This window comes from Notechis scutatus, chromosome 1, assembly GCF_049901735.1.
Source record: "Notechis scutatus isolate UNSWTSFEM ecotype Mainland chromosome 1, rNotScu1.2, whole genome shotgun sequence".
Classification (NCBI taxonomy): domain Eukaryota; kingdom Metazoa; phylum Chordata; class Lepidosauria; order Squamata; family Elapidae; genus Notechis; species Notechis scutatus.
This window is the reverse complement of record NC_142009.1, coordinates 6,919,945-6,946,905: the sequence shown is the minus strand read 5'-3', so window position 1 is coordinate 6,946,905 and position 26,961 is coordinate 6,919,945. Positions and strand designations below refer to the sequence as shown.

Below are 26,961 nucleotides of genomic sequence, written 5' to 3'. Positions count from 1 at the left end.
TGATGAACCCATTGGTTTCAGGTTGGCAAAGGCGTGAGACAAGGCTGTATATTGTCTTTATTCAGCCTACATGCTGATTGTGCATTAAGTGGGGCTGATTTGGAAGACGATAAGCATGATTTTAAAATTGGAGGAGGAAATACTAGTAATATGCACTATGCTAATGACAAAGGTCATTGCTGTCGTTATGATTTCTTTATTTTGCCCTGTAGACACACCTCCATTAAAGAGAAAGCCTGCTGGGTTGTCTGAAGAGTATAAACACTTCTATTTTTTTCCCTTTAAGAATTGGTTGTATGTAATACCACTTTATAATGCCTTGGTAAGACCACACTTGAAATACTGCATCCAGTTTTGGTCGCCACAATTTAAAAAAGATGTTGAGACTCTAGAAAAAAATACAGAGAAGAGCAACAAAGTTGAAATTGGGTATGTCTAACGAAAAGAAGGACTAGGGGTGACATGATAGCTGTGTTCCAATATCTGTGGGGCTGCCACAAGGAAGAGGGAGTCAAAATTATTCTCCAAAGCACCTGAAAGCAGGACAAGAAGCCATGGATGGAAATTAATCACAGAGAGAAGCAACCAGAACTAAGGAGAAATTTCCTAATAATTAGTACAATTAACCAGGGGAACAACTTGCCTCCAGAAGTTGTGAATGCTCCCAACACTGAATGTTTTATGTATATCATTTCAGTGAAATGGTATACAAAAAATCCAGTTGGCTTGTGAAAAAGCACCTGTGGAAATGGTAGAGGGTTCCTGCCTGAGCAGCAGGTTGGACTGCTAGAAGACTTCCAAGGTCCCTTCCAACTCTGTAATTCTGGTTGCTGATCTCAACTTACAATAGTTCATTTATTGACCATTCAGAGTTAAAAAGGCACTGCAAAAAGTGATTTATGTCCATTTTTCACACTTAGGACTTGCAGCATCCCCATTGTCACATGATTAAAATTCAGATGCTTGCAACCGACTCATATTTATGACAGTCACAGTGTCCAGCGCCTTGGGATCACCTTTTGTGACCTTCTAACAAGAAAAGTCTATGGGGAAGCCAGATTCACTTAACAACCAACTTAACAACTGCAGTGATTCACTTAATCACTATGGCAAAAGTTGTAAAATAGGGCAAAACTCCCTTAATAAATGTCTCACTTAGCAACAGAAACGTTTGGCTCAATTGTGGTCATAAGTCAAGGACTACTTGTATTTCAGTCAGTGCTACTTTTATGTTTCCCTGTTTGCACAACAGATGGATTAAAGGAGGAAGAGCCTGTTCTTTATGTGTTTTTTTTATGAGTAACTTGAAGGAGGAAACACTGTTCTTCCTTCATTAATCAGTATCATATTAAGGCTGAATTGACAAACTGGCTCACCTGCCTTTGGGTGTTCATTTAACTCCTTAGAGCCAGTGCCTGCTTTGTCTCAATGGTGTTTTTACCATGGTTTAAATGGAAATTTTGTCTAGGAAAAAAAAATGTGGGTGGGGAAGTTTAACGATAGGAAAAGCTTGCATATTATGATTATTATTATTATTATTATTATTATTATTATTATTATTATTATTATTATTATTGAAAATGTGTATGCCATTTATGTACCATCCTACTCCCACTTACTCTGGACAGTTTGCAGATTGTTAAAAAAACATTTAAACACAAGGAACAATACAGGTAGTCCTCGACTTACAACAGTTCATTTAGAGACTGTTCAGAATTACGACACTAAAAAAGTGACTTATGACTGTTTACCACACTTACGACCTTTGTAATATCCTCATGATCATGTGATCAAAACTCAGATACATGGCAACTGGTTTATACTTACGACCATTGCAGTATCCCAGGGCTACATGTTCCCCATTATGACCTTCTGACAAGTAAAGTCAGTGGAAAGCCAGATTCACTTAACAACCGTGTTACTAACTTATCAACTTCAGTGATTCCCTTAACAGCTGTGGCAGGAAAGGTCGTAAGAACATACATTTTGGGCTCAAATGTGGTTGTAACTCAAGGACTACCTGTATTAGAAAAAAAAGGGAGGGGGTTCAGTAAACATTGCCAAAAGCCTTGGTGAAGAACCACATCTTCGGGATCCTTTGAAATATAGTAGAGTGGGGGCTGTTCAAATCTCTATTAAAGATACAAATGGGGGGAAAAAATCAAAATACAGTGGAACATCAGGTCACAAACGCTCCTGTTCGCGACCAAATCGGGTGGCGACCAAAAAAACCCACTGGGTCATGATTCAAAAATCGGGTGGCGAACAGAAAGATTCCCTTTCCGCGCTGATTTCCCCTTCAGCGCCATTTATTTTGACTGTGCACATGCACAGTCGTTCGTGCTTCCGGACACGACCAAATCAGGTTGCAACTGGAGTCTGAGAACAGATTACGGCCGCGACCCGAGGCTCCACTGTACAGAGAATGTCCAGAATTATCTGCCTCTATGATTCTGTGCCTACAAAAAAGAGTTATTTAAACTGAAGAGTGCTCAGAGAATCCTGGAGGGAAAAGCATTACTGCCACTCCTCAACTTACAGCTGTTTATTTAATGACTGTTTAAATGTTACAACAGCTCTGAAAAAAAGTGACATGACCATTTTTCACACTTATGATCATTGCATCCCCATGTTCATGTGATTTACCCTTGGATGCTTGGCAAGTGACTCCTATTTATGACGGTTGCAGTGTCCTGGGGTCATGTGTGATCCCCTTTTGCAACCTTCTGACAAGCAGAATCAATGGGGAAGCCGGATTCACCTAACAACTGTGTGACTAACTTAACAGCAGTGATTCACTTAACAAATGTGATAAGAAAAGTTCTAAAATGGGGCAAAACTCACTGAACAAACTTCTTACTTAGCAACATAAATTTTGGGGTCAATTGTGGTCATACATTGAGGACTATTTGCACAGGTAGTTTTTGACTTATGACCGGGATTGAACATGGCAGTCACAATTATAAATTGGGATGGTTGTAAAGCAGGGCACCATATGGCCAGACTCAATTTTAATATCTTTTTCACGGTGATCATTAATCAAATCTAACAGTTGTTAAGTGAACCCATTATCAGCTCTGGGCCAGTTTTTTCCAGGAACCAGAAGTAGTCTGATTTCCAACAAAAACATTATATATTTTGATCAATGTGACTGTGGAGCACCATGAATGGCCATAAATGTAGGCTCATTATTGAGCACCCAAAATGAAGTCATGTGACCATGGGGGAGGGCATTTGATACTAGGTAATAAGGAATTTTGGGGGGTGTAAATCCAAACTTCGAATGGTTGCTAAGTGACCAGACTCACTGAAGTCAAGAACTCACTGTATGGTTTCATGAAAGTCATCGGAATACGACATAGGGTGATTTGTAAAGTCATAACTCTTGTTTCTATCAAGTTGCTCGAGACATCAATAATTACTTTTATAAATGCTCTCCGTGTTAAGGTGGTTTGTCTAAAGCACCTTATTTTCCCTTCATGAGAAAAAGAAAGGATTTGAGAGTTAAGCTTTATGTTCTTTGTTCTTTGTACAATTCAGAGGCCACCCAATTTCAAACCATTCTTGAGGGGGCTTACAGCAGAACAATTCAAGAAACCAGCTGTACTCCTCCAGAAAGTTTCTCCAAAGCGTGCCTTTATAATATTAAAATACCAGTTCTTATTTAGAGGTATGTTGGCCTGGTTTGGACATAAATACTTCAGTACAATAAAACCTGCTAGTTGCAAGATCATGGGAACTCCCATGTCTGGAGCATTAAAAAAATATAAAAACAGGAAAGTCACTTATTTAGGTGCAGGATGAAAATTCTTTTCATAATCTCTGACCATAATATCTTACCTTCCTTAGTGGTGCTGTAATTTCATCGGAACCCGGAAAGTATATTAGACTTTCTGATTACAAACAATAATTAATACACTGTCTTGATTCCTAATTAACCATTAAACCATGGGTTTTCCACTTCAGATAGAATAAACTGCTCTAGTTTGCCCTATTCTGTATGTTTTGCATTGCTGCATACAAAAATGTAGATAGGCAATAAATGTCTTTAGGCTGGTAAGTCATGCTTGAGTGTTGGTATATTAGAACTGAGCTATTGGTGGGGCAGGTGAAGGTTGTCTGCTTGTGGATTAACTGACATATTTTTATTGCTTACCATTTTAAGGCAAGGATGAGAAATCTTCCTGATTCCTTAATAATCGTGCCATTTTAGTACAGGTAGTCCTCAGTTATACAACCATTTGCTTAGTGGCCAACATACCCTGAAAAGAGTAACTTATGGCTGCTTTTCACACTTAATGGCCATTGCAGCATCTCCACAATCTAAGTTCAGATATTTGGCGATTGGTTCCTATGGATGACGGTTGCAGTGTCCCGGGGTCATGTGATTCCCCATTTGCAACCTTCTGGCAAGAAAAATCAATGGGGAAGCCGGATTCACTTAATAACTGTTAGTAACTTAACAATGACATTCATTTGCTTAACGATGGCAAGAACGGTTGTAAAATGGGGCAAAACTTGACTCTCTCACTTAGCAAGAGAAATATTGGGCTCAATTGCTTTAAGTCGAGGACTCTCTGTACAGGTAGTCCTCAACTTACAACCATAATTGAGGCCAAAATTTATGTTGCTAAGTGAAAAATTTGTTAAGTGAGATTTGCTCCATTTTACGACTTTTCTTGCCACAGTTGTTAGCGAATAATTGCATTTGTGAAATTAATAACTGGTTGTTAAGTAAATCTTGATTCCCCATTGACTTTGCTTGTCAGGAGGTCACAAAAGCTGATCGCATGATCTTGGGACACTGCAACAGTCATAAACATGAACCAGTTGCCAAGCATCTGAATTTTGATCACATGACCATAGGGATGCCGTAAAGGTTGTAAGTGTGAAAAATGGTCGTAAGTCACATTTTTCAGTGCCGTTGTAACTTTGAATGGTCACCTAAATGAACTGCTGTAAGTGGAGGACTATCTGTAGTCTTGTGTGAGAAGCATTCAGCAAGTTGTGGGCTATAACATAGTTTCCTGTATCTCTTTCCTAGATTACTACATGTCCGGAACGGCAACTGTAAATATCACTTGGGAGAAGAAACCTTCAAATTAGCACAATCTTACATGGAAAAACTCGCCCAGCACGGCCAGCAAGCCAACAAGGCTGCCCTCTACGGAGAGCTGTGTGCTCTGCTCTTTGCAAAGAGTCATTACGATGAGGTGAGTCTGAAAAACGGGCAGGTGCTTTCTCTCCAAGCGAGACTCGGCTTTGAATTAACTGAGCAACAGTGCACAGCAGATAGAAACATGCTCCGGTGATTTTGCAGCAAGATTCTCATGTGATGCCAACAGTACTTGGGTAAAGTTAGCCTTCTTCCCAGGTTTAAGTGTTAAGATCTGCAAGAACACCAGGGTTGTTTTGACTGTAATATGGCCTGGTTGGTAGGAACCAGTTGGAAATAGATACTTGCTGGCTGTAATTGGCTACACCTTAGCCAATACTCCTTGGCCTCAGGCAGGCTGTTCCCACCATCCAGCCAGAGCTGAAGAATTTTCTTGGATGAGAAAGAAGAAAACATGAAAGTCCAGTTGCCTCCCGAAAAAGCACCTTTTGGAAACCATGACTTGGATGACTGAGAATCTCTACAGACTCTTAGTAACCAATGATTTTTCCACTTTTGATGTATGTCCCCATAGGCTTACAAATGGTGTATAGAAGCAATGAAGGAGATCTCGATTGGTTTGCCTGTAAAAGTAGTTGTGGATGTTTTACGACAAGCCTCAAAGGTAAGTTGAACAGTTATTTGTGTGCTGCTGAGGACGACAGGAAATCAGACCATTTTTCTTGAGGTTAGCGCCCAAGAGAACCAGAGTTCTTGAGAGAAAAATAAATCTTTGCAAAACTCATAAAACTCATAAAGGCGGAGGGAAAAATACAGGTAGTCCTCAACTTAACGACCACAATTGAGCGGAAATATTTATGTTTGCTAAACGAGACATTAGTTAAATGAATTTTTCCCCATTTTATGACATTTCTTGCCATAGTTGTTAAGTGAATCACTGCAGTTAAGTTAGTAACATAGCTGTTAGGTGAATCTGTTTTCCCATTGACTGTGCTTGTCAGAAGGTCACAAGGTGATCACATGACCAGGGACACTGCAGCCATCATAAATATGAGTCAGTTGCCAAGCCTGTGAATTCTAATCACTTGACCGTGGGGATGCTCCTAAGGGTGAAAAACGATCATAAGTCGTTTTTTTTTCAGTGCCACTGTCACTTTGAGCGGTCACTAAATGAACCGTTGTAACTTGAGGACTACCTGTACCTAAACATTGGCCCTCTGCTTACACACTCTGTAGTTGAGATTGCAGGTTGTGTTTTGGGTCCTCCTTCGAGGTGTGGGAGCAAGAAGACAGGATGGTCCTTTGAACATACATGCAGCCTTAATTTCTTCCATCTGTTTTAGGCATGTGTTGTGAAACGTGAATTTAAGAAAGCCGAGCAGTTGATAAAACACGCAGTATACCTAGCACGGTACGTAAGAGGTCTCTTGAAATGCTACAACAGGGATCCCCAACCTTTTCGACGCCGCGCCCGGTTCCGGCGTCAGCTGGGCGCGCGGCCCGGTTCCATGCGTCAGCTGGGCGCCGCCATCTTTTTGACGAAAAAATTGCTTTTTTACCAAAAAGATGGCGGCGCCCAGCAACCAGCGGCCCGGTAAGGCTTGTTCCATGCCCGGTACCGGTTCATGCGGACCGGCGGTTAGGGGACCCCTGTGCTACAACATGCTCCATCCTTTTGGGAAGATTTTGTGATGTGTTTTTATATTTTTTGTTTTCATCTTTCAGGGAGCATTTTGGAGCCAAACATCCTAAATATTCAGACACTCTACTTGACTATGGATTTTATTTACTCAATGTAGATAACATATGCCAGTCAGTTGCAATTTATCAGGTACGGTTTTGGTTTCATAATTTATCGCAAGGCAGTATGTTATAGCAATAAGCACTTTATAGTGCTTAATACCGCTTTATAGCGCTTTACAGCCCTCTCTAAGAGTCAGTATATTGCCCCCAACAATTTGGATCCTCATTTTACCCATCTCGGAAGGATGGAAGGCTGAGTCGGCCTTGAGCCTGGTGGGATTTGAACTGCCAAATTGTAGGCAGCTGTCTGCAGCAGAAGTAGCTTTGCAGTACTGCACTCTAACCGCTGCGCCACAGAGGCTCACATAATCAGAGGTTATGTTACAGTTATCATATGCAATGCTTTCTTCTCCACAAGGTCAGAGAAGAGGCATGCCAAAGTAAAGTCAAAACAGAAAATCATTTAGTTTCTTCAGGCCTAATTTTGAACTTTATCTCAAGTAGAAGCTGGCAATACGATGCAAGACAGAAAAGAGTAAAGAAAAATATATATGAAATAGGGTGAAAACTATACACAGGTAGTCCTCAACATACAACCACAGTAGAGCCGAAAATTTCTGTTACTAAGCAAGGCAGTTGTTAAGTGAGTTTTGCCCCATGTTATGAGCTTTTTTGGGACAGTTGTTAAACTAAGTTGTTAAGTGAATCAGGCACTCATTAAGCAAATCTGGCTTCTGCCATTACTTTGCTTGTTGGAAGCCAGCTGGGATGTTTGCAAATGGTGATCACTTGATGCCAAGACAGTGCAACTGTCATAAATACATGGCAGTTGCTAAGCATCCGAATTCTGATCACGTGATCATGGGGATGCCACAACCGTCAGAAGTGCAAAAAACAACCCTAAATTATTTTTTTCAGCAGTGTTGTAACTTTGAATAGTCACTAACCCAATGGTTGTAAGTCGAGGACTATATATAATGCTCTTGTGCTTTATGCAGCCCTCTTTGCAGTATAGCCAAAAAAAATCTGCCCTCAGTTAATTTGCCTTTAAACGTAGCTTGTATCATTTTAGATGAAACCCTAGATTAGAAGTAAATAATACATCAATCAAGGAACTACTAGTTCAGACAAACAAGGGGCAGTAAACAAGAGACCAGTCAAGAGCCACCCACAACAACCTCACCGACATTGACAGGGCCAGCACTGTATATAAAACGAGAGGAATCCCCACTAGCATCAGTGATGTTACCTAATTAGGTCATGAACCATCTGCAAAAAAACCACCAAGCTCAGAGAGCACCAAGCACCCCACATTTTAAAATAAATCATATAGTAGGTACCTACCTTTCTGACCAGAGGATGAAAAAGAAAAGAGTAAGGGGATTATTATAGCTTCACCTTTCTTTCCACTGTTACCTCTGAGGGAATACTTGAACCTAGCCAGTTCCATTGGAATGTTCCAAGTAAGGCGGTCTTATCCCAAACTTGAAACAATTTTCCTTTTTCTCAGTCTTACGTGCTTAGTTAAGGCGATGGCATTTAGGAAGTCCCTACTATATCTATGGAGATTCTCTGTCATCCAGGTCCTAGTTTTGTCCCAAGGGTGCTTTTTTTCAAGAAGCGACTGGACTTGTTTGTTTTTCTTCGAAGACGCTTTGCTTTTCATCCAAGAAGCTTCTTCAACAGTTACCTTTTGTAAAAGCACCTCTCGGGCAAGTCCCTACTGTGTTAAAACATGCTGTACAAGAATGTAACCAACCCTAAGGTAATGGGCAGGAAGATTCTGTTTGCAGCTAATCTGATGTTAGATATGTAAAAAAATAGTTTTGACTGCAAATTGAGTTACTAAGGCCTAGATTATTATTATTATTATTATTATTATTGCACAAATCATTTCAGACAGCCTTGGACATCAGACAGTCGGTGTTTGGCGGCAAAAACATCCATGTAGCTACAGCTCATGAAGATCTGGCATACTCTTCTTACGTTCACCAATACAGTTCGGGAAAATTTGATAATGCACTGTGAGTACTGTATTCATTTAGGGCCCAAATGATTTTGTTCTTTATTTCAAAGTCCATTCTGATGTTAGAAAAGTACGTTTTGCTGAGATGGTAAATTTCAGAATTCATCTCACCCTTTTGCCAGAACGACAGATGATTTCTCTCTTTTTCCTTTGTAAATAAGAAGTTAAAAAAATACTCGGTAGCCATTTGTTTTTGTTTTTTTGTTTTTAGTTTTTGAAATATTCTGCTGTAGAGGTAGTACTCAACTTACAACTATTCTTTTAGCAACCATTCATGACAGTTTTTCAGTTATAACCTTTCCAGCATCCCCATAATCATGTGATCAAAATTCGGATGCTTGGCAACTGATTCAGATTTATGACAGTTGCAGTACCACAGGATCCCCTTTTGCAACCTTCTGACAAGCAAAGTCAGTGACGAAACCAGATTCACTTAACAACCATTTTACTAACTTAACAAATGCGACGATTCACTTAAACAATTGAGGCAAGAAAGGTTGTAACATGGGGCAAAATTAACTTAACAAATGTTTCACTTAACAAGATAAATTTTGGGTTCAATTGTGGTGGTAAGTTGAGGACTACCTGTATTTACAACTGTTGCAGCATTCCTGGGTCACATCATCAGCCTTTTGTGACCATCCCAGACAGCTCCTGGCAAGCAAAGCCAAAGGGAGAAGTCTGACCCACTTAACCACGGCACTGATTTGCTTAACAACTATGGCAAAAAGTTCGCAAAAGCCAGGAATGACTCACTTAACAATTGCCTTCTCTAGCAGTGGAAATTCTTGTCCCAATTGTGGTCCTAAGTTGAGGACTCTCTGTAAAACAGAACCAGGCCATTCATATTTTAAAATAAGTACAGATAGTCCTCAACCACAATTGAGCCCAGAATTTATGTTGCTATGTGAAAAATTGGTTCAGTGAGTTATGCTCCATTTTGTGACTTTTCTTCTGACAAGCTCAGTCCATGGGGAAGCCACAGTCACTTAACTGTGTCACTGCGGTGATTAATTTAACATCTGTGACAAGAAAGGACACAAAATGGGGCCAAATTCATTTTAACTTCTCTCTCAGCAACAGAAATGTTGGGCTCAATTGTGACCGAATGTCCAGGACTACCTGTACACCATCTGGAGGTCTTCCCAGATTCACAGCTCTGTGAATCTTAAAGATCCTTTATGGCATGGGGCCAGGGTATCCAAGAACCACCTTACCCCAATGGGACTAGCCTGCCCCACTTGTTCCAGCAGAAAGGGCCTACTTTGGACCCCATCAACCCAAGAATTTCAGCTGGCAGGGTCCAGGAGAAGAGCCCTTTTGGCTGTGGCCCCGCCCTTCAGCTTGGCTTTTAGCTTTTCTATTTAATTCTTCTAATGTTAATTGCTTTGTATTGTTTTTTTTTTTTTTAACTTAAAAAAAAAACTTTTTATTATACTGTGAGTTGCCCAGAGTCGCTTTATCAGTGAGATAAAGCGACAGTAATAAATAAATGTCCGTAGTAGCTAGGAGGCATTTACACAACTCTGTCTGGTATACCAGTTGCGCCCTTTCTCAAATCAGGGAGTCCTTCAGATGCCCTAGTCACATTGCAGCATGACTACTGCAATGTCTCTACATGGGGCAGCCCTTGAAGACCATCTGGAAGCTTCAACTGGTCCAGAAGGCAGGCAATGATGGGGATGCCCCTATACAAACTTCTGCTTCATGTGCTGAATTGGTTGCTAGTTTGCTTCTGGGCCCCATTCCAGATGATTCCATAAGTGGCATAGTTTCTCAACCGTGGCCGCTTTAAAATGGGTGGACTTCAACTCCCAGAATTCCCCAGCCAGCTTTAGGTTGAGAAACACTGGCCAAGTGAGTGAAAGGAATAAGAGAGGGGAGGACACACTGCTGTTTTCCACCATCAGGACACACATTCCTTGTTTCAAGGGGGAAAGTTGTGGCTTTTCACCAAATCACACAGATGGGCTAACAAAGTTCCAGGATAAGGACCAGGAGCTCAAGTTTTCCTCTTTGCTTCTTTATGATCTTTTAGATTCCATGCAGAACGTGCAATTGGCATCATCACCCACATTCTCCCAGAAGATCATCTCCTCCTCGCCTCCTCCAAAAGAGTTAAAGGTATTATCTGCCAGCTGGGTTCAGGCTGCCATGGGAAGAAAGCGTGGTCTGCCGTCCCCGGCCTCGTTTCGCCCTCGGAGCCTTGTTATCGGCTGCAGAGGGCTTTCCGGAAGAGTCTCTGATGGCAAAATGGAGGCCGGGGCATCACACATGTCAATCTGGACCTCCTTTCTTGGCTGCAGAGGCCTTTTCTGAAGGCCTCTGACGGAGAAACAGAGGACGGGGGCGACTCCCACAAGCGGCGGCAAGCGGCCATAAAAGAAATGGGCTGGCAGCAGGCTCCTGCTGGGCGGGGCTGTCGGTGCTGCTGCTGCAAGGTGAGTCCGTGGAAGATGCCCACCACCACCCCGAAAATAAGACCTCGTGCCAGAAGAAAGGCCGTGACACTGAGACAAAACTCATTGAACAACTCGCTTTGCAACATAAATTTAGGGCTCCATTGTGGTCGTACGTCGAGGACTTGTAATATTACAGTTGTCTGCACAAAATAGAGGGGATCTTATTGTGGTTAGCTAGAGGACTTTCTAACTATCTGCAATCAGGAAGCAGTCGGGAGGATTCCACATCATTTTGAGACTATTTACTTGGGTTCCATCCATTTATTAAGGTTGCATCTCTTCCACACTTACCTGGCAAAGAGATTCCTTGAATCCGATGCCTCTCCGATGTCTTGGTTCTACAACTCCCGGAATTCCTAGCCTGAAGTTCTAATGCCCACCAGATTGGAAATGGTTGGATGAAATGCAATAGAAATGTGTTCTCTGTAAGGTAGTCCCTCAGCATACAACTGTTGGCTTAGAAACCATGTTACAGTGCCACTGAATAGAGTGACTTTCAACCGATCCTCACACTTGCATCCCTGTGGTCACATGATACAAATTCGGACACTTGGCAACCAACAGGTATTTACAACGGTTGCAGCGTCCCGGGGTCCTGTAATCGCCATTTGTGACCATCACAGCCGACTTCCAGCAGGCAAAGTCAATGAGGGAGGAGCTGGATTCGCTTAACAACCGCATGTTTCACTTAATGCACCAATTCGCTTAACAACCAGGGCAATAAAGGTTTAAAATTGGGTGCGATTCACTTAATGACTGCCTTGCTTACCAATGGAAATTCTGGTCCCAGGTGTGGTCGTAGGTCAAGGGGGACCTGTAGTGGCATTCCTTATAATTGGTGTGGGAAGGGCTTGGGAGATTAATTGCAAGTCTAAATTGATACCGTTAGACAGAAGATTGGAAAAGTCACAGCAGAGGCAAATCTACTTGAACAGCAGCTTAACCTGAGGTTCCTTGTCTTGTTGGCTGGCAAGATAAAACAGCTGAAAAAACTTCTTTGTCTTGATTCCAGAAGATGACTTTTAGACCATGGTCATCTTCACTAGCCAGATACCTTTTAATATCTTTTATTAATCGGTGGTGGCACAGCATTGCAGGCTAATTCTGCTGACCGCCAGCAGTTCGATTCTGAGCGGCTCAAGGTTGACTCAACCTTCCGTCCTTCCAAAGTTGGTAAAATGAGGAGCCAGTTTGTTGGGGGGCAAGAGGCTGACTCTGTAAACTGCTTAGAAAGCGCTGTAAAGCACTGTGAGGCAGTATATAAGTCTGTGCTTTTTGCTGATCCTTTTTTTTGTCCGTCCCCCCCCCTTTTAAAGCGCTTATCTTGGAGGAGATCGCAATCGACTGCCACAATAAGGAAACGGAGCAGAGGCTGCTCCAAGAAGCTCACGACCTGCACCTCTCCTCTCTCCAGCTGGCCAAGAAAGCGTTTGGGGAGTTCAATGTTCAGACAGCAAAACACTATGGCAACCTTGGCCGACTGTATCAGTCAATGAGGAAATTTAAGGTAAATCCAGCTTTTTCAGGGCGGTGGGCAGGAATATCACTAAAAAGGGCATTTTGTCACAGCACAATACAAGTAGTCTTCGACTTATGACTGGTTTTGGGCAAAAACATCGTAAATTGCAGCCACCCGGGATGCTGCAAAACAGCCATACATGCGGGCTGGTTGCCAAAAGCCCGAAATACAGTAATATGCTTGGGGACGGGGTGCTGCAGAGGGGGAAGCGGTGTGTTAACTTCAAAACCAGGTCACAAGCCGTTTTTGAAGAGTCCATCATAACTTCGAATAGTGGCTAAGTCGTAAGTTGAGAACTACTTGTATTTTCTTTGAAATGTATTACTTTGTAATAATAATTGCTAATTAATTTTGTATCGCCAAAATTACTAAACTTTACTCTTCACGCTACAACGACAGGTTATAAAGAAGACCATTGGTTTGATGCTCAAGTTTTCTGTATTCGTTGCCTTTTTTAATTAAGCAGCATGAAAATAAATAACTTTTACTTTATTTTGAGCCTTCCTATTTATTTATTTTTATTACATACGTTTTTATGGCTCCAAAATAAGTGAGACTTGTTAATATGATACTAGAATAAGTCCGCTCTATTCCAGATAGTCCTTGACTTACGACAACAATTGAGCCCAAAATTTCTGTTGCTAAATGAGACATGCAGTTGTAAGTGAAAAACAGTCATGTCGCTTTTTTTTGGTGCCATTATGACCTCGAACGGTCACTAAACGAATGGTTGTAAGTTGAGGACTATCTGTATGTAGAAGTAAGGCAGGTGTATCACTGAAACGGCCTTATGGAGGTGGAGAGAAGGAAGTAGGTATATTAGATATTTTTATGACCGCTACTGTTGCTTCCAATCAAGATTTAGACAAGAACTTTTAATTTAAACAAGAACTTTTTTCAGCATTCCGGAGAATAGTAGGTTCAAATTCAGCCACTCAACCACTTCTTCCAAATTATCTCATTCCATCTCAAAATTCTTTGGTCAGTCAGTTCTCCATGTGCCCTCTTGTCCGAAAAGTCTCAAGTTTGCCTTTTTGTTTTAGATTTTTTAAGAACCTTAGCTTGTATTCTCAAGCAGGCAGAAACACTTACTTGGGTTGGATGATAAAAAAAATTGCCATAATGATTCCTAAGCCACCATTTTGGCTGTTATTGCAGGAAGCAGAAGAGATGCACATCAAAGCAATTCAGATCAAGGAGCAGCTGCTGGGTCAAGAAGATTACGAAGTCGCTCTTTCAGTGGGACACCTCGCCTCACTCTACAACTACGACATGAATCAGTACGAAAACGCTGAGAAGCTTTATTTGAGATCCATCGCAATTGGTGGGTCAATTCTTTAACTGTTCATGGGAAGGGGGGCGATCAGGGGCACTGTGGTCCCCTTGAGCCTCATTTATAGAAAATTGTTAGATAGACAAATAGACAGGTGGATGGATAATTGGTAGGTGTGGGAGGATGAGTGGTAAAGATAGATAGATTAGATACATACATACATACATACATACATACATACATACATTGATTTTTATATCCAGTTCAAGCAAGTCTGTAGGGAGATCCTCCTGACCACTTAGCTCAGGGGTGTCAAACTCGAAAAAGTGCTTAAATCTGGCCCGCGAGGCCAGCCTAGAAATAGCAAAGCCCCCCAATGCCCCATTTTGGTCAGCCAAGTGCTGCAGGAGGCTGTCCAGCCCATCTTCCCTCTTACCACCACCCCTGGCACAGGAGAACTACAATGCTGATCTGGCCCTCAAAGTCATCCATTTTGACACCCCTGACTTAGCTTCTCCTGGTCATTGTGTTTTCAAGCATTTAAAGTAAGATCCCAGATTTATAATTTAGACCTACATTATTAACAGGATAATCATTGGATGTAATTAAGGTAATTAATTAATGTAAATTCCCTTTGAAGAAACAGTTAAGCTTTTTTGTAGTTGTTGGAGATGATGACATCTTCCCAGAAAAAGAAACTTTGGAGTTCTTCCAAGATATCTCCCCCCCCCTCCAAAAAAAAATGGATTCTGTTTATAAGTCCAAACTTCTTTGGAAGGATCTGAAGAGCTCCGTTTCTAGAACCATTTATTCATACTCCCCCAAAAAAATATTCTATAATTTTAAAATCCAGAAATCACATTTTAATATGGCAGCCTTTAATATTGTTCTTGGCTTTCCGATTTTGTTGTTTTAGGAAAAAAGCTTTTTGGGGAAGGTTACAGCGGACTAGAATATGACTACAGGGGCCTCATTAAACTGTACAACTCCATTGGCAATTACGAGAAAGTATTTGAATACCACAACATCTTAGCCAACTGGAACCGATTGAGGGATCGGCAGTTTTCAGTCACAGATGCCCTGGAGGATGTAAGCACCAGTCCTCAATCAACTGAACAGGTTGTCCAGTCTTTCCTGATGTCTCAGACCGTCGAAGGACCCATTTGCTAAGGAACTTGGTCAATTTTACCAATTCTTGTTTCATTCTTCGTTTTCCCCCAGATTTACACGGGAAAAGTCATACTGTGAAATTCGAAACCATATATATATATATATTTCTTTTTCCCCTCCTTTCCCGGAGCTGTTAAAAAAAAATTGCATTGAAACACTGGTCCAGTCCATAAAAATCCCCATTTGGGGGATGACGTCAACTTTTGATGGAGTGACCATGAGCCGGACATGTGCTGAATGCACAAGCATGAGCACAGCATATTTTGTTTGGGTTCAAGGTGCGTGCATGTGTAATCTATGTGGTTCACAAACACGTACACACAAGCATGTACACGTGGGGGGAAAAAAGATCTCTAATAATCTCTAATTTTTTTTGTTCTAAAAAAAAAAAGCCACTTTACAAGAAATCGCTGCAAAGACTAGAGAGAAATAAAACCATTTAACAGTTTTTAAAGAGTTGCATTCTTAATTGAGAAAAGAGGGTGGCAGGATTATTTTCTTTCTACAGTAAACAAAAGAGTTTTATTCAGTATTAGGGCCTGCAGAATCTGGATGCAAAGGGGAAAAGTAGGATCAGGACTTGTGTCCAGACAGACACCTAGCTTCTGTTGGGGGAATATCTTGTCCTGGGCTCACGCAGCAATGGCAATCTGCCGTTGACCCCACAGTGCCAGAAATAGATGGCTTAAGAATTTCCTTGCCTGATCAAGCTTGCTCCTAAACCCTTTTTGTCCTCTGCACCCAGATCTACACAGTAGGTTTGATTTTTTAAAAAAAATCATTCAGAAGCAAAAACCTGCACATGTACAGAAAGAATCTGGGAAGTTTTCTCCTTCTCAACTTAAAGCAACAGGAATTTCTTTGGAGAAGGAACACGTGTTTGTGAACAGCTCTTTGGGCCTTTGAGAAGAGGTGTGTAAACTGGACCAATGGGTTCTCACACCATCATGGTGAGAAGTCTCCAAAATAACCCCTTGGCCTCAACTTGCTTTCTTCTTGTAATATAGGCAAGGTGTTTATTTGGTTTATTCGGTTTTACTTTTCTGTGTGTGACAGGACCAGAATAATTTAAAGTGGACCAGCCTGCCCTTCGAAAAAGAAGTTGTGAAACAGTGCCTTATGTGTACTGTTTCTCATGCTCTCCCGTGTTCCCTTTGACCTGCTGGATTAATTTAATGAAAGGTGCATTTTCAACAATATCCGAGACATGGCAAGACAGAACAGAGAATATATTAGTAGCTTCCACTGTTTTCAGCCATTGCAATGATAATGCCTTTTAAACTATTATGGATACACACTAAATGTTATTTTGCATAAACAAACCTTTTTAAAAACGCTTCTCCATCCTTCCCTTCTGCCTTTTCAAACTAGGCTGTCTCTAAAGACTGTAGCTTGCTTGGGCTAACTTGAGTTGTTTTTCTTCTAAAAGCATCTGGTTTTATTTTATTTTATATCTTTGGAGATGACCATTCCTTTTATACTTTGCAGAGGTCACTGAAATGATATCCAAAGAAGAAGAAAAAAGCACAGCAAGGCAGTCACGGTCTCTCTTGCTTCCCTTTCTGTTTTTAAGCCTCATTATTTTTGTTAACACTGAACAAACAACCACAATGTGATTTCCTTAACTTCATTTTTAAATGCTTGTCGTTTCCTTTTCTTTTTTTTAAGCGTTAATGCCTCTCATTAGCTTGTCTTAATTTGAGGGTGGAGTTGCCTTTTTTTTTTTTAAGATGAACTGTCTTTTAAATGTTGAGGTAATAATTGAAATTTTGAAAGACCTGGGGAGTCTGTGCCCAGTTTGGAACGGAGAAACAAAAAACTTGCTCTTACCTCAGTTTTAAATATGGAGACACTGACATTGTCTCTGTATATTAAAGTATTGGTGGGTAGCCACCCCTATTTTCAGGGGTTTCATAAGCTGCCAGGGAAAGAGCTTTGGCTAGCAGAAAGCACCTCTAGGATTTGGAATGAATTTTATTTACCATTTTAATTTTTTGGGGAGGGGAATGAAAGTTCTGCATGTCTGTTCTTAAAGTCATGGACTCCACAAAGAATAGCAATGAGTGGCTTTGTATATTCCTCTTTATCCTGGATATAGCAATACCATTGGCTTTTAAAGTAGAATATTGCAGGACAGTCCTTTTTGTTTTGAACTAGTGCCTTTTAAGAATTTCTTTCCTTCCTTCCTTCCTTCCTTCCTTCCTTCCTTCCTTCCTTCCTTCCTTCCTTCCTTCCTCCCTCCCTCCCTCCCTCCCTCCCTTACCCAGAGGTGGGGTATCTTGTAATTCTTTGATGAAAAATTTGTAAGCAAATTGTATGCGGGGACAGACCAGGGCAAAAACATACTGTACTTAGAAAGAGAATAGACAGTTGGTTCCACGGAGGTTGGCATTTGATTTGGGGGCATGGCGTCTTGAGTTTGGGATCAGTCCCTTGAAAAGGTGGTTGGGAAGTGAACATTAGCAATCAGAAATTCTGCTTTCCTTGGGACTCTGACCAGAAGATTTGGGGTAGCAAGGACATGTGAAAAAAACACACCTCCACCTGGGCTGGTGTCTCTAGTAAGAATTTGCAGATCTTCAGTCCTGTTTGCAGACAGCTATATGGGTGCTCTTAATATTTTAAAACTTGTTTTTTCCCCCCAGTCTTATAATAAGATGTGTTTCTAAGAGGTTTAGTATTTTAAGCAGTTGGCTAGTTTGTCTGGAGAGTTGTTGTTTCTTTGTTTGGTTTCTGGATCTTAGGACTTCCCCTGGCCTTTTCAAACTCATTGCTAACTTTTGTCCTTAAGCAGGATGCTCTATCAGAGTGGCAGTGTAAACATTTCACTTTGCTTTATTCCCCATCATAGGTTTTAAAAACATTGCTTCTCCCTCTCCTTCCCCATCTCCTCTCATGCAAAGGCTGTCTGTTTCCTAAATCATGTCGCTTATGTTCTCAGTTGCATTGAGTTGAGGGAAAATTAAATCAATCTAAATCAATTTTTTCGTGCTGGCATGTTGCATCGTCCTAACCATTCCGGCTAACAGGAAGAAGAGAGGAGGACAGTACCCAAAAGAAATATGCCTGGAACACACCACCACCCGTGCCCTTGCCCCCATTTGCAGTGAAAACACGGGAAATATTGTCTCCATCTTTAGAGAAAGTTCTCCCCGCCCCCTCCCTACAGAGTTGGTTCATCAGTTGCAGCTCCATCCTCCCAAATTTTTCATTGCAGAATTAGCCAGACCCGTGTTGGTGGCATGTTGTCTGAACTGAGCTCCCAGATGCTGGCTCTTAAGTCCGTTGATTTTGGAAATCATGACACGCTAAATTCTCACAGCCGAATAAAGCCATGCAAAAAGATTCTTGATTTTTCCTAGCCTTCCCGAATTCCTCGAGATTAGACTGCTCCCAATTCTTCTGCTGTTTTCTTGAAAACCTTGCTTTCTCATGGTGACCAGCAAGTTAATTCCAGGGTGCCTCCCTGAGTCTTAGACCAGTCTTTTCCAACTCAGCCTTGTCAAGATCTTTTGGATCACAAGTCCCATCCTCCCCATCGATTATTGCTGGTCACTGGAGGTGAGGATGATGGCGTAATATAAAGCATGTGGAAAATTGGCTGCAGTTGCTTTCTCTTTTCCTAAGTGCAATTAAAACTTGTGGGGGGGGGGGCGGACTGGATCGATGGATAGTTTGAACTCCAAATCAGAAAGAGAAACCTGAGAAAACTCGTGAGTTTTAAATCTTTGGCTGTTGGAAAGACAGGACTGGAAATATTGGTGAGCTTTGAGTAATTTCTTTGGTTGGTGTTTTTTGAGTTGGGGTTATCCTTCCCATGCCAGTTCAAGTATAGATGTTGCCAATGATATAAATGTTTATTTTTCTAATCCATATCATTTGTTTTACATCATGGGTGGATTTTGGAACATGAGAATATGTTTTATCACTAAAGTAGAAGATCCAAATTCCATTCCTCAGTGAATCATGGACAGTGGCACCACAATGAGCCAGTTGTGAAGTTTGGTGTACAGTATTTGCAAGGAATTATTTATCTAATCTGTTCCCCCATCCCAGTAGTTAATTTAACAACATATCTTATTTTTCCCCGATCCCTTTGCCTTCACCTACCCAGAAATCCCAGTAAGCTGCTATTTAGATCAGGGGAATCTCCAAACGGGGCAACCTTAACACTTGTGGACTTCAACACCCAGAATTCCTCATGGCTAGCTGGGGAGTTCTGGGAGTTGAAGTCCACATGTCTTTTACCAAGTTTGGAGACTCCCTGAGTTTGGAGAGCTACTGGGAGCAGAAGAAGAAGAATTCTTGTGAAGTCAGAGTGTAGGTCTTATTTCAGAGTCACTTTTGAACACTGCCAGCATGCCATGGTACCCACTGAAAAAGGAGCAAAGGGCAAACTCTATGTGGTTGTGCTGAACTACACCGAACTTCAGGTGTGTTGCTGTTAATGAAAGTCCGAGAGGGTACAGGGGTATTCAAGTCTAGGCCAATTAAACTGTTGCACACGGAGAAACTCCAGTTGTTGTTGCACCCTTGGGAAGTTGGGTTTGTGGTCATTCCTTTTTTTCACCGTTCTCCTTACTCTTGAGAGCTTGTGTTGCGAAATAATTTTGCACAGTTGTGTGAAGCGCTTTGATTAGGGTTTCGTCAAAATTGTAATAAATATATGAGGATGCACCCGTGCGAGCAAAGTGTTCTGTTCCCCAGGAGTGAAATAGGAAATATTTACTCTTTCCTTTGCTTGGGATTTTTGGCGTTCTGAAAACTCATTTTGGACTTCCAATTCTTTGCCCGTTTGATCAGGATTGTGATGGGCATTAGGGAAACTAGCGGAGCAGAGGCTTAAAATCTGACACAGATATGACATGTTGCTATTATTATAGGTCCTTTTCCTCTTCCTTCCATAAAATTATAATTATTGCAGAATTTTTCCCACAGAGCTGCTCGCAGCTGCTTTAAAGAATTAAATGGCTCTTGAAAGAACCTTTCGGGTATATAGGGCTTGTTCAGAGGCGATGCATTCGTTTAATTTCTCTTTCATTTTGGCCTTCTGTTGAAGTTTGGCTGGAGGTGATGAAACAAGAGAATGGGAGAATCCAGCTTGTCCAGTCTACTTTCTTCATAGTATCTTAGTTAAGCAAAGACTGCTACCCTAACTATACACTTGTTTTATACACAACACAATTCCTTTGTGAATTTTGAGGAGTTGGTGGAGGGATGCTTTAGCCAGGCAACCCGGATAGGGAACAATCACCTCAGTTGCAATCCCTGGATTAAGTCGTTTCTGGATTTAAGCTGTTGATTTCTGTGGAAAACGATTTGCGAACCTAGAATGTTGTGTTTACTTTTGGTGGATATCTACAGGGCAGAGTTCACACAAGAGGTGGTTTAGGATCCATTCCCCACCCCACCCCCTTTCAGGTGCATTGATGGATCTGGAACCGAGTTGGTTGCGGTTTGAGGTGACGGTTTTAAAAATTCTCTCCTGTTCCCAAGGATGCAAATCGCTTCGTGGCTTGTACATGGTAGGGAACCCTTGACCCCAGGACAATATAGTTTGAACTTGTCCGCTTCTGTACACAAAGGACACAATCTAGCCAAAGTGGAAGACTCCTTCAGACCGTTTGGAGTCTCTCACCAAAACCCAAGGGGGCTTGTAAAATTGCCCCAAAGTTATCTTCTGTAATTGACCAGATTTATTGAAATGCATCCTGAAAGCACCATTGCTATTTTCTTTGCAGCGTGTCTAAACTCCGTGTGATGGCGTGACTTTGCCTCTCCCCCCATGTCTTTGTAACTGTCATCACATCTACATCCTTCTCCCCTAGTCCCGTCCCAACTGGTTTTTTTTAGGACAGATAAAATTACTGGCTGTAGAAAGAGGAGGAGGTGTTGGAAGAGCGGCGAGCTCCCTCTCCTTCGGACCACGCCCTTTTTAGTACCAGCAATGACGTTTTGCTCTCCGTGCAGGTCAGAAATCGATCTTGTACCACGGGGTGAATTGGGGGGTAGGTGGGAAACGACGGCACTTAGCAGTTGGTAACTTCTTTCACGTGCCTCCTAGAGCGACCGTAGACTTCAGAGTGGGTTCAGGAGAATTGCTGCAGACCTCGGGTAACCCCAAGACCTCTGCTTCCCCAGTGGAAGGAGTCGGGATTTCATCTGGGCCGCTAAGAAGAGCCCCTGAAAATAGAGCCAACCGCTTGAAGGAATCGTTCGATCCCTTCCGATCACCAAACTCAAAAAGTGGTATCTTTCTTAAAAGCTCTTTTATTTTTTTCCCCCCGCCTGAAAAAATAAATAAATCACAATATAAAAGCTGCTTGGATTAACTGCAGAGAGGGGGGCTACCTTCACCTTGTCTGCAGCAATTCCTCTGAATTGTGTGTTGTTGTTTTTTAAAAGCGTGCACAGCCTTCGTGCCTTTTCGTTGGACGCTGAAGCCACTCTAAATTTGGTGCCTTCCACGTGGATTGGACCACCGTTCCCATCACTCCCAGTTTTAAAAAAAAACAACAACAGCACCCAGTTAGATGCTGAAGAATTTGTTTTTCTCTTGTGGTCAAAGCTGCCCCATTACTGGGCATGGAGGAGAGGAACCGAGATACAATAAATTTTGGTCGTGTTTCTTAGCTTCATTCAAACCTGAATGTCTGTTGTGCTTGTTAACGGCTGTTTCTTTTTTTCTTTTTCTTTTTTTTTTAAATTTTTGTTGGTTTTGGGTTGTGACACAAGTTTGATCCTGTGGCAGGGTTTGCCTCTTGGCCTTGGGGAGGAATAAACCATGGGCTCCTTCGTCCTGTTGCGTTGTAGAGAAAGGGGGTGAAGGCGCTGGTCACCTGGCGAAAATGGGCTTTTGCAGTAGGCTTCCTTTTGGACAGTAAAGGGGATCTGTGCATCTTGTCTCCCCCTCCCCAAACTCAGGAATGTTTTTTTAAGGCAGTGAAGCCCACCTCCCTTTTCCATGAAACCCCACCCTTTCCGGATTCTCGTTAGCAAATACAGTACTATCACGGCAATTTGTAGGTATCTTAAATAGCATGAAGCGGCCTTAGTGCGTTGTTTTTAAGTGCAGATTTCTTTGGTTTGAAGACATTAAAAAAAATAAGATGGAAAAAAATATATATGCTATATAAATATATAGAGATATCTAGAAACTTGGTGTTTTGACATCCAGGTTTTTCAGTGTTGGATCGCTAACCCTCACAGGTACCATGTGTGTAAACCATCCCACCGCTTCCTTTGTATGCATATTCCTTGATATGAGCTATGTTGCCATGAAAATAAGATTTTAAAACAGAGGGAAAACTTTAGCATTATTTCTTGGGGTGGGGTGGGGGCGAATGGATGAGCTTTTATTTTTTATTTAATATTACCAGTTTCAGTACTCGTTTATTTTTTAATACTCCATGGATCTTAACAAGGGGATTAAAATATGTACATATATTAAGCAGAAACTGTCTTATCAGCAATGTTGTTGGCAGCAAACCAGCCGAAAGCTGAGTCACACCACCCAGTGTCTCTTAAATCCGAATCCTTTCACCTTTTCTGTGCCACTGTTACTTATATGAAGGCGTTTTGGATCATCCGTGGCCATCCCATGTTCCTCTTTTGTATCTGATACCATGCCAGACCGCCCGTGCTTGAATTTTATTCTTTGTACACATCCACCAATCCCGAGTATGTTTGTAACCAACATTGTGATATTCTGTAATTGTATTGCTAAAATGAACTATTGACTTAATAAATATAGTGTTCCTGCAAGCGTGTGGGTGTAATATTTGACAGATTTAGAAAGACGGCGATAGAAAATAGGATCTATGTAGCTCACGGTTGAACCAAAACTACATAGGAAGTGGATTTTGGGATATTTTGCGAAATGTCTGCAAAAGCCTTAAGTCTGAGGGCTTTCAGAAATTCAAAAGAGTCGAATTAAAGTTATCCAACAATATGATTTCTTATTTAATGAACTTTTTTAAAAAAAAAAGCTGCTGGTCCGTCTTTAATAGAGATTTGATGATGAAGAACTGGCTGTTTCTTCATTGGTAGTAACAGAAAGTGCATCGGATACATCGCAAGTGGCACAGTGTTGCTCCATAACTTCCTTGCCTTGGGTCATTGAGCACCTGATGGGACAATATGAAGATGTCTGGGAATTGTGAACGAGAGATCGTTGTATACCTCACTGGGATATTGGAATATTGCACCCAGTCCTGGTCGCTGTGATACAGAAAAAAATGCTGAGAAAAGCGTGCAGAGAATAGCAACAAACATGATGAAGGGTCTGGACTGGAAGCTAAATCGTATGGTGAACGGTTCAGGGAGCAAGGTCAATCTTAACCTCATGAACCAGAATAACAATATCAAGAATTGGAAGGGATCTTGGAGGTCTTCCAGTCCAACCCCCAGTGTTGGAGCATCCACAACTTCTGGAGGCAAGTTTGATTGTTGTTCTAACTATTGGGAAATTTCTCCTTGGTTGCTTCTCTCCTTGGTTTGTTTCCATCCGTTGCTTCTTGTCCTGCCCTCAGGTGTTTTGGAGAATAGCTTGACTCCCTCTTCTTTGGGGCAACCCCAGTCCTCCTTTTCATTAGACTAGACATACCCAATTCCTGCAAAGGTTCTTCGTATGTTTTAGCCTCCTAAAACATCCCCTTCTTTGGTCTTCTCTGCACTCTTTTCTAGAATCTCAACATCTTTTTTATATCGTGGCAAGCAGAACTGGATGCAGTATTCCAAATGTGGTCTTACCAAGGCATTATAGATTAGCATTAATACACATGACCTTGGTATCTGACTTCAATGCCTAAGGCAGGACTAGATCTCGCTGTCTCCCGGTGATTGGCCCAAAGACACCCAGTCAGCTTTCATGCCTAAAACAGGACTAGAACTCGCCATTTCCCGGTAATTGACCCAAAGTCACCCAGCCAGCTTTCATGCTTAAGACATTACTAGAACTCACTGTCTCCTAGTGATTGGCCCAGAGTCACACAGATGGCTTTCTTGCCTAAGGCAGGACTAGAACTCATCACTCCCAGCGATTGGCCCAAAGTCGTCCAGCCGGCTTTCATGCCTAAGGCAGGACTAGAACTCACCATCTCCCAATGATTGGCCCTAAATCGTCCAGCCGGCTTTCATGCCTTAAGGCGTGACTAGAATTCGCTTGTCTCCTAGCGATTGGCCCCAAAAGTCACCCAGTCGACTTGCATGCTTAATGCAGGATTCGAACTCGTGATCTTCCCCACTTTCTAGCCTGATGCCTTAACCACCGGACAAAACAATTCTCTTAATCCTCTACCTTTCTGCAGGCATGTTTTTCCCTTCTGGGAATCCACAGCTTTCTGGCAGTGAGTACGAATATTCTTTGCCTTCTTGAATCTTCATGCCACAAATGGTGAGTCTCCACCTATCACGCAGCTTTGCCAATTTTTTATTACCTGGCTGGCTGGCCATGTCGGCGTACTCCAAGTGGCAGTAGACTTTCTACAATTCAACCACAGGAAGAGAGGCACAGGGCAGTGGCTGATGGGTAATGGGGTGCAGTTTTTGAGGGAGCACGGCTAAGGGAACCTCTTTTAAGGAACGTGGGGAGTGCTTCCTATTTTTATTTATTACTATCGCCATCCTAAATCTTAGCATATTTTCATGTAAAATACTTTCGTTTCATGGATTGGAAAACTGCATTGCGGCGCTCAAAAGAATTGCAGATTTCAACTGTTTCTAAAGCTGGTTCGCATACAGGTAGTCCTTGACTTACAACCGATCATTTAGGGACAGTTTGAAGTTATAACAGCACTGAAAAAAAGTGACTTAGGGAGATTTCAGAGTTGCCTTGAGTTCCCCCCTTCAAACTATGCCATAGTTCATTTAACCATGATTTGTGAAACAAACCACAACTGGCTGGGTTTGTCTAACTGATATTTATATTTATAACAACTGGGCCAAAACTAATAGTTTTCAACTTTGGTGTAAGTTTGACTTACAACTTTTCATGTTGCAACTGTTCAAAGTTACAACGGCTGTGAAAAAATGACTTATGACTGGTCCTCACACTTATAACGGTTGCGAAATTCAGGCACTTGGCCACAAGCCTATATTGATAGCAATAGCAATTACACTTAGACTTGTATACCGTTTCACAGTGCTTTTACAGCCCTCTCTAAGCGGTTTATAGAGTCAGCCTCTTTCCCCCAACAATCTGGCTCCTCATTTGACCAACCTCGGAAGGACGGAAGGCTGAGTCAACCTGGAGCCTGGTGAGATTTGAACTGCCAAATTGCAGGCAGCTGGCAGCCAGCAGAAGTAGCCTGCAGTACTGCACTCTAACCACTGAGCCGCCGAGGCTCATTTATGATGGTTGAAGTGTCCTAGGGTTACATAATCATCACTTGCAATGTGATGATTTCCAGACACATTCTGAGAAGCAAAGTCAGTGGAGTAGTCAGATTCACTTAACAACTGGATGATTCATTTAACAACTGTGGAGACTCCTTTTAACAACCGTTGCCAGAAAGGTCATAAAACGGGGCAAAACTCGGCGAGGAAGCTAGATTTACCTTACAATGCAAACACATGAGCTGTTTAACAACTGCAGTGATTTACTTTAAACAACGGTTGCCAGAAAGGGGCAGAACTCAACAATTGTCTTGCTTAGCAATAGAAATTTTGCTCTCAATTGTGGTCGTAAGTCAAGGACTACCTGTATCTCCTTCCTTCAACTCAGAAATTACAAGATAGCTACCATTTAGGTGGAAAACCAACAGTTTGGGGTAGAGTCCCTTTGATATACGTTAAAAGAGCAGCCCATTCAGCTCCAGAGATTACTAAATAAGCATTTTACTAAACTTGGCCAGCTTAAATGTCGCTTCTTTGAAAAAATCAAGGATGGTTCCAACTCAAACTTCCTGAGTGATGTGAGAAAACGATAAAAAGAGTGTCTCTAGGCTTACTGGCCAGGTCAAAAAAAAGTCAAAATGGTTGCAAGCACCCGATGGCAGCCCCGCACCCTTTCCCCCCCAGGTGTGATGCACATCGAAACAGACGTGGTTTCGGTGGCATTGGCTTTGGCCCAAGGGTGGGATTCAAAAATCGCAGCAACTGGTTTGCTGCACGGTTGCCGGGTGGGCGTGGCCATGGTGGGCGTGGCCTACCAGAACTTCCGGGAGGGGGGCGATTTTTGCCTTCCCCTCGGTCCAGAGGCTTCCCTCAGGCCTCTGGGAGGGTGAAAACAGCCCCCCCCCAGGGTCTGTAGGCCCTCTGGACCATTTCCGGACTTCCTGAAGGCCCATTTTCCCGCCTCCCAGAGCCTCTTGCACAGACCGTGCGCTGACCTGCATCCAAAAAGGGGTTGGTGGAGATTCCAGGGAGGGGGAGGGGAGGGGGCGAGGCCAGCCCGTCGGTCCGACTCATAAAATTCAACGTCAACTCATAATATATTTCTATGGTCCTTTTTTAGAGTTGCCAACTGGTTTGGCGAACCAGATGTCAATTTAACTTCCGGTTTTTGCTCAAACCGATCTGAACCGGTTGAATCCCACCCACCCTGCTTTGGCCCCTCCCATCTGACTTTTGGGAAATCCCCTTCAAGACCCCCTCTGGTGAACCAAGGAAGAGGTGAAAATGGGACAGGCCGGATGCATCCCCCTGGGGTGG

General features: G+C 42.2%; 1 protein-coding gene across 1 annotated transcript in view; it reads left to right on the top strand.

The window, feature by feature from the left end:
* APPBP2 (amyloid beta precursor protein binding protein 2) overlaps positions 1 to 15,757 on the top strand; it is a 43,536-nt gene extending 27,779 nt beyond the window's left edge. Inside the window, exons 5-13 of the mRNA XM_026687280.2 lie at positions 5,045 to 5,213; positions 5,691 to 5,780; positions 6,460 to 6,527; positions 6,842 to 6,947; positions 8,759 to 8,883; positions 10,924 to 11,009; positions 12,664 to 12,854; positions 14,025 to 14,190; positions 15,056 to 15,757. Coding sequence (XP_026543065.1) covers positions 5,045 to 5,213; positions 5,691 to 5,780; positions 6,460 to 6,527; positions 6,842 to 6,947; positions 8,759 to 8,883; positions 10,924 to 11,009; positions 12,664 to 12,854; positions 14,025 to 14,190; positions 15,056 to 15,309 — 1,255 coding nt within the window. The 3' untranslated portion in view covers positions 15,310 to 15,757. The remainder of the gene's footprint in view (positions 1 to 5,044; positions 5,214 to 5,690; positions 5,781 to 6,459; positions 6,528 to 6,841; positions 6,948 to 8,758; positions 8,884 to 10,923; positions 11,010 to 12,663; positions 12,855 to 14,024; positions 14,191 to 15,055) is intronic.
* The last annotated feature ends 11,204 nt before the right edge of the window (positions 15,758 to 26,961 follow it).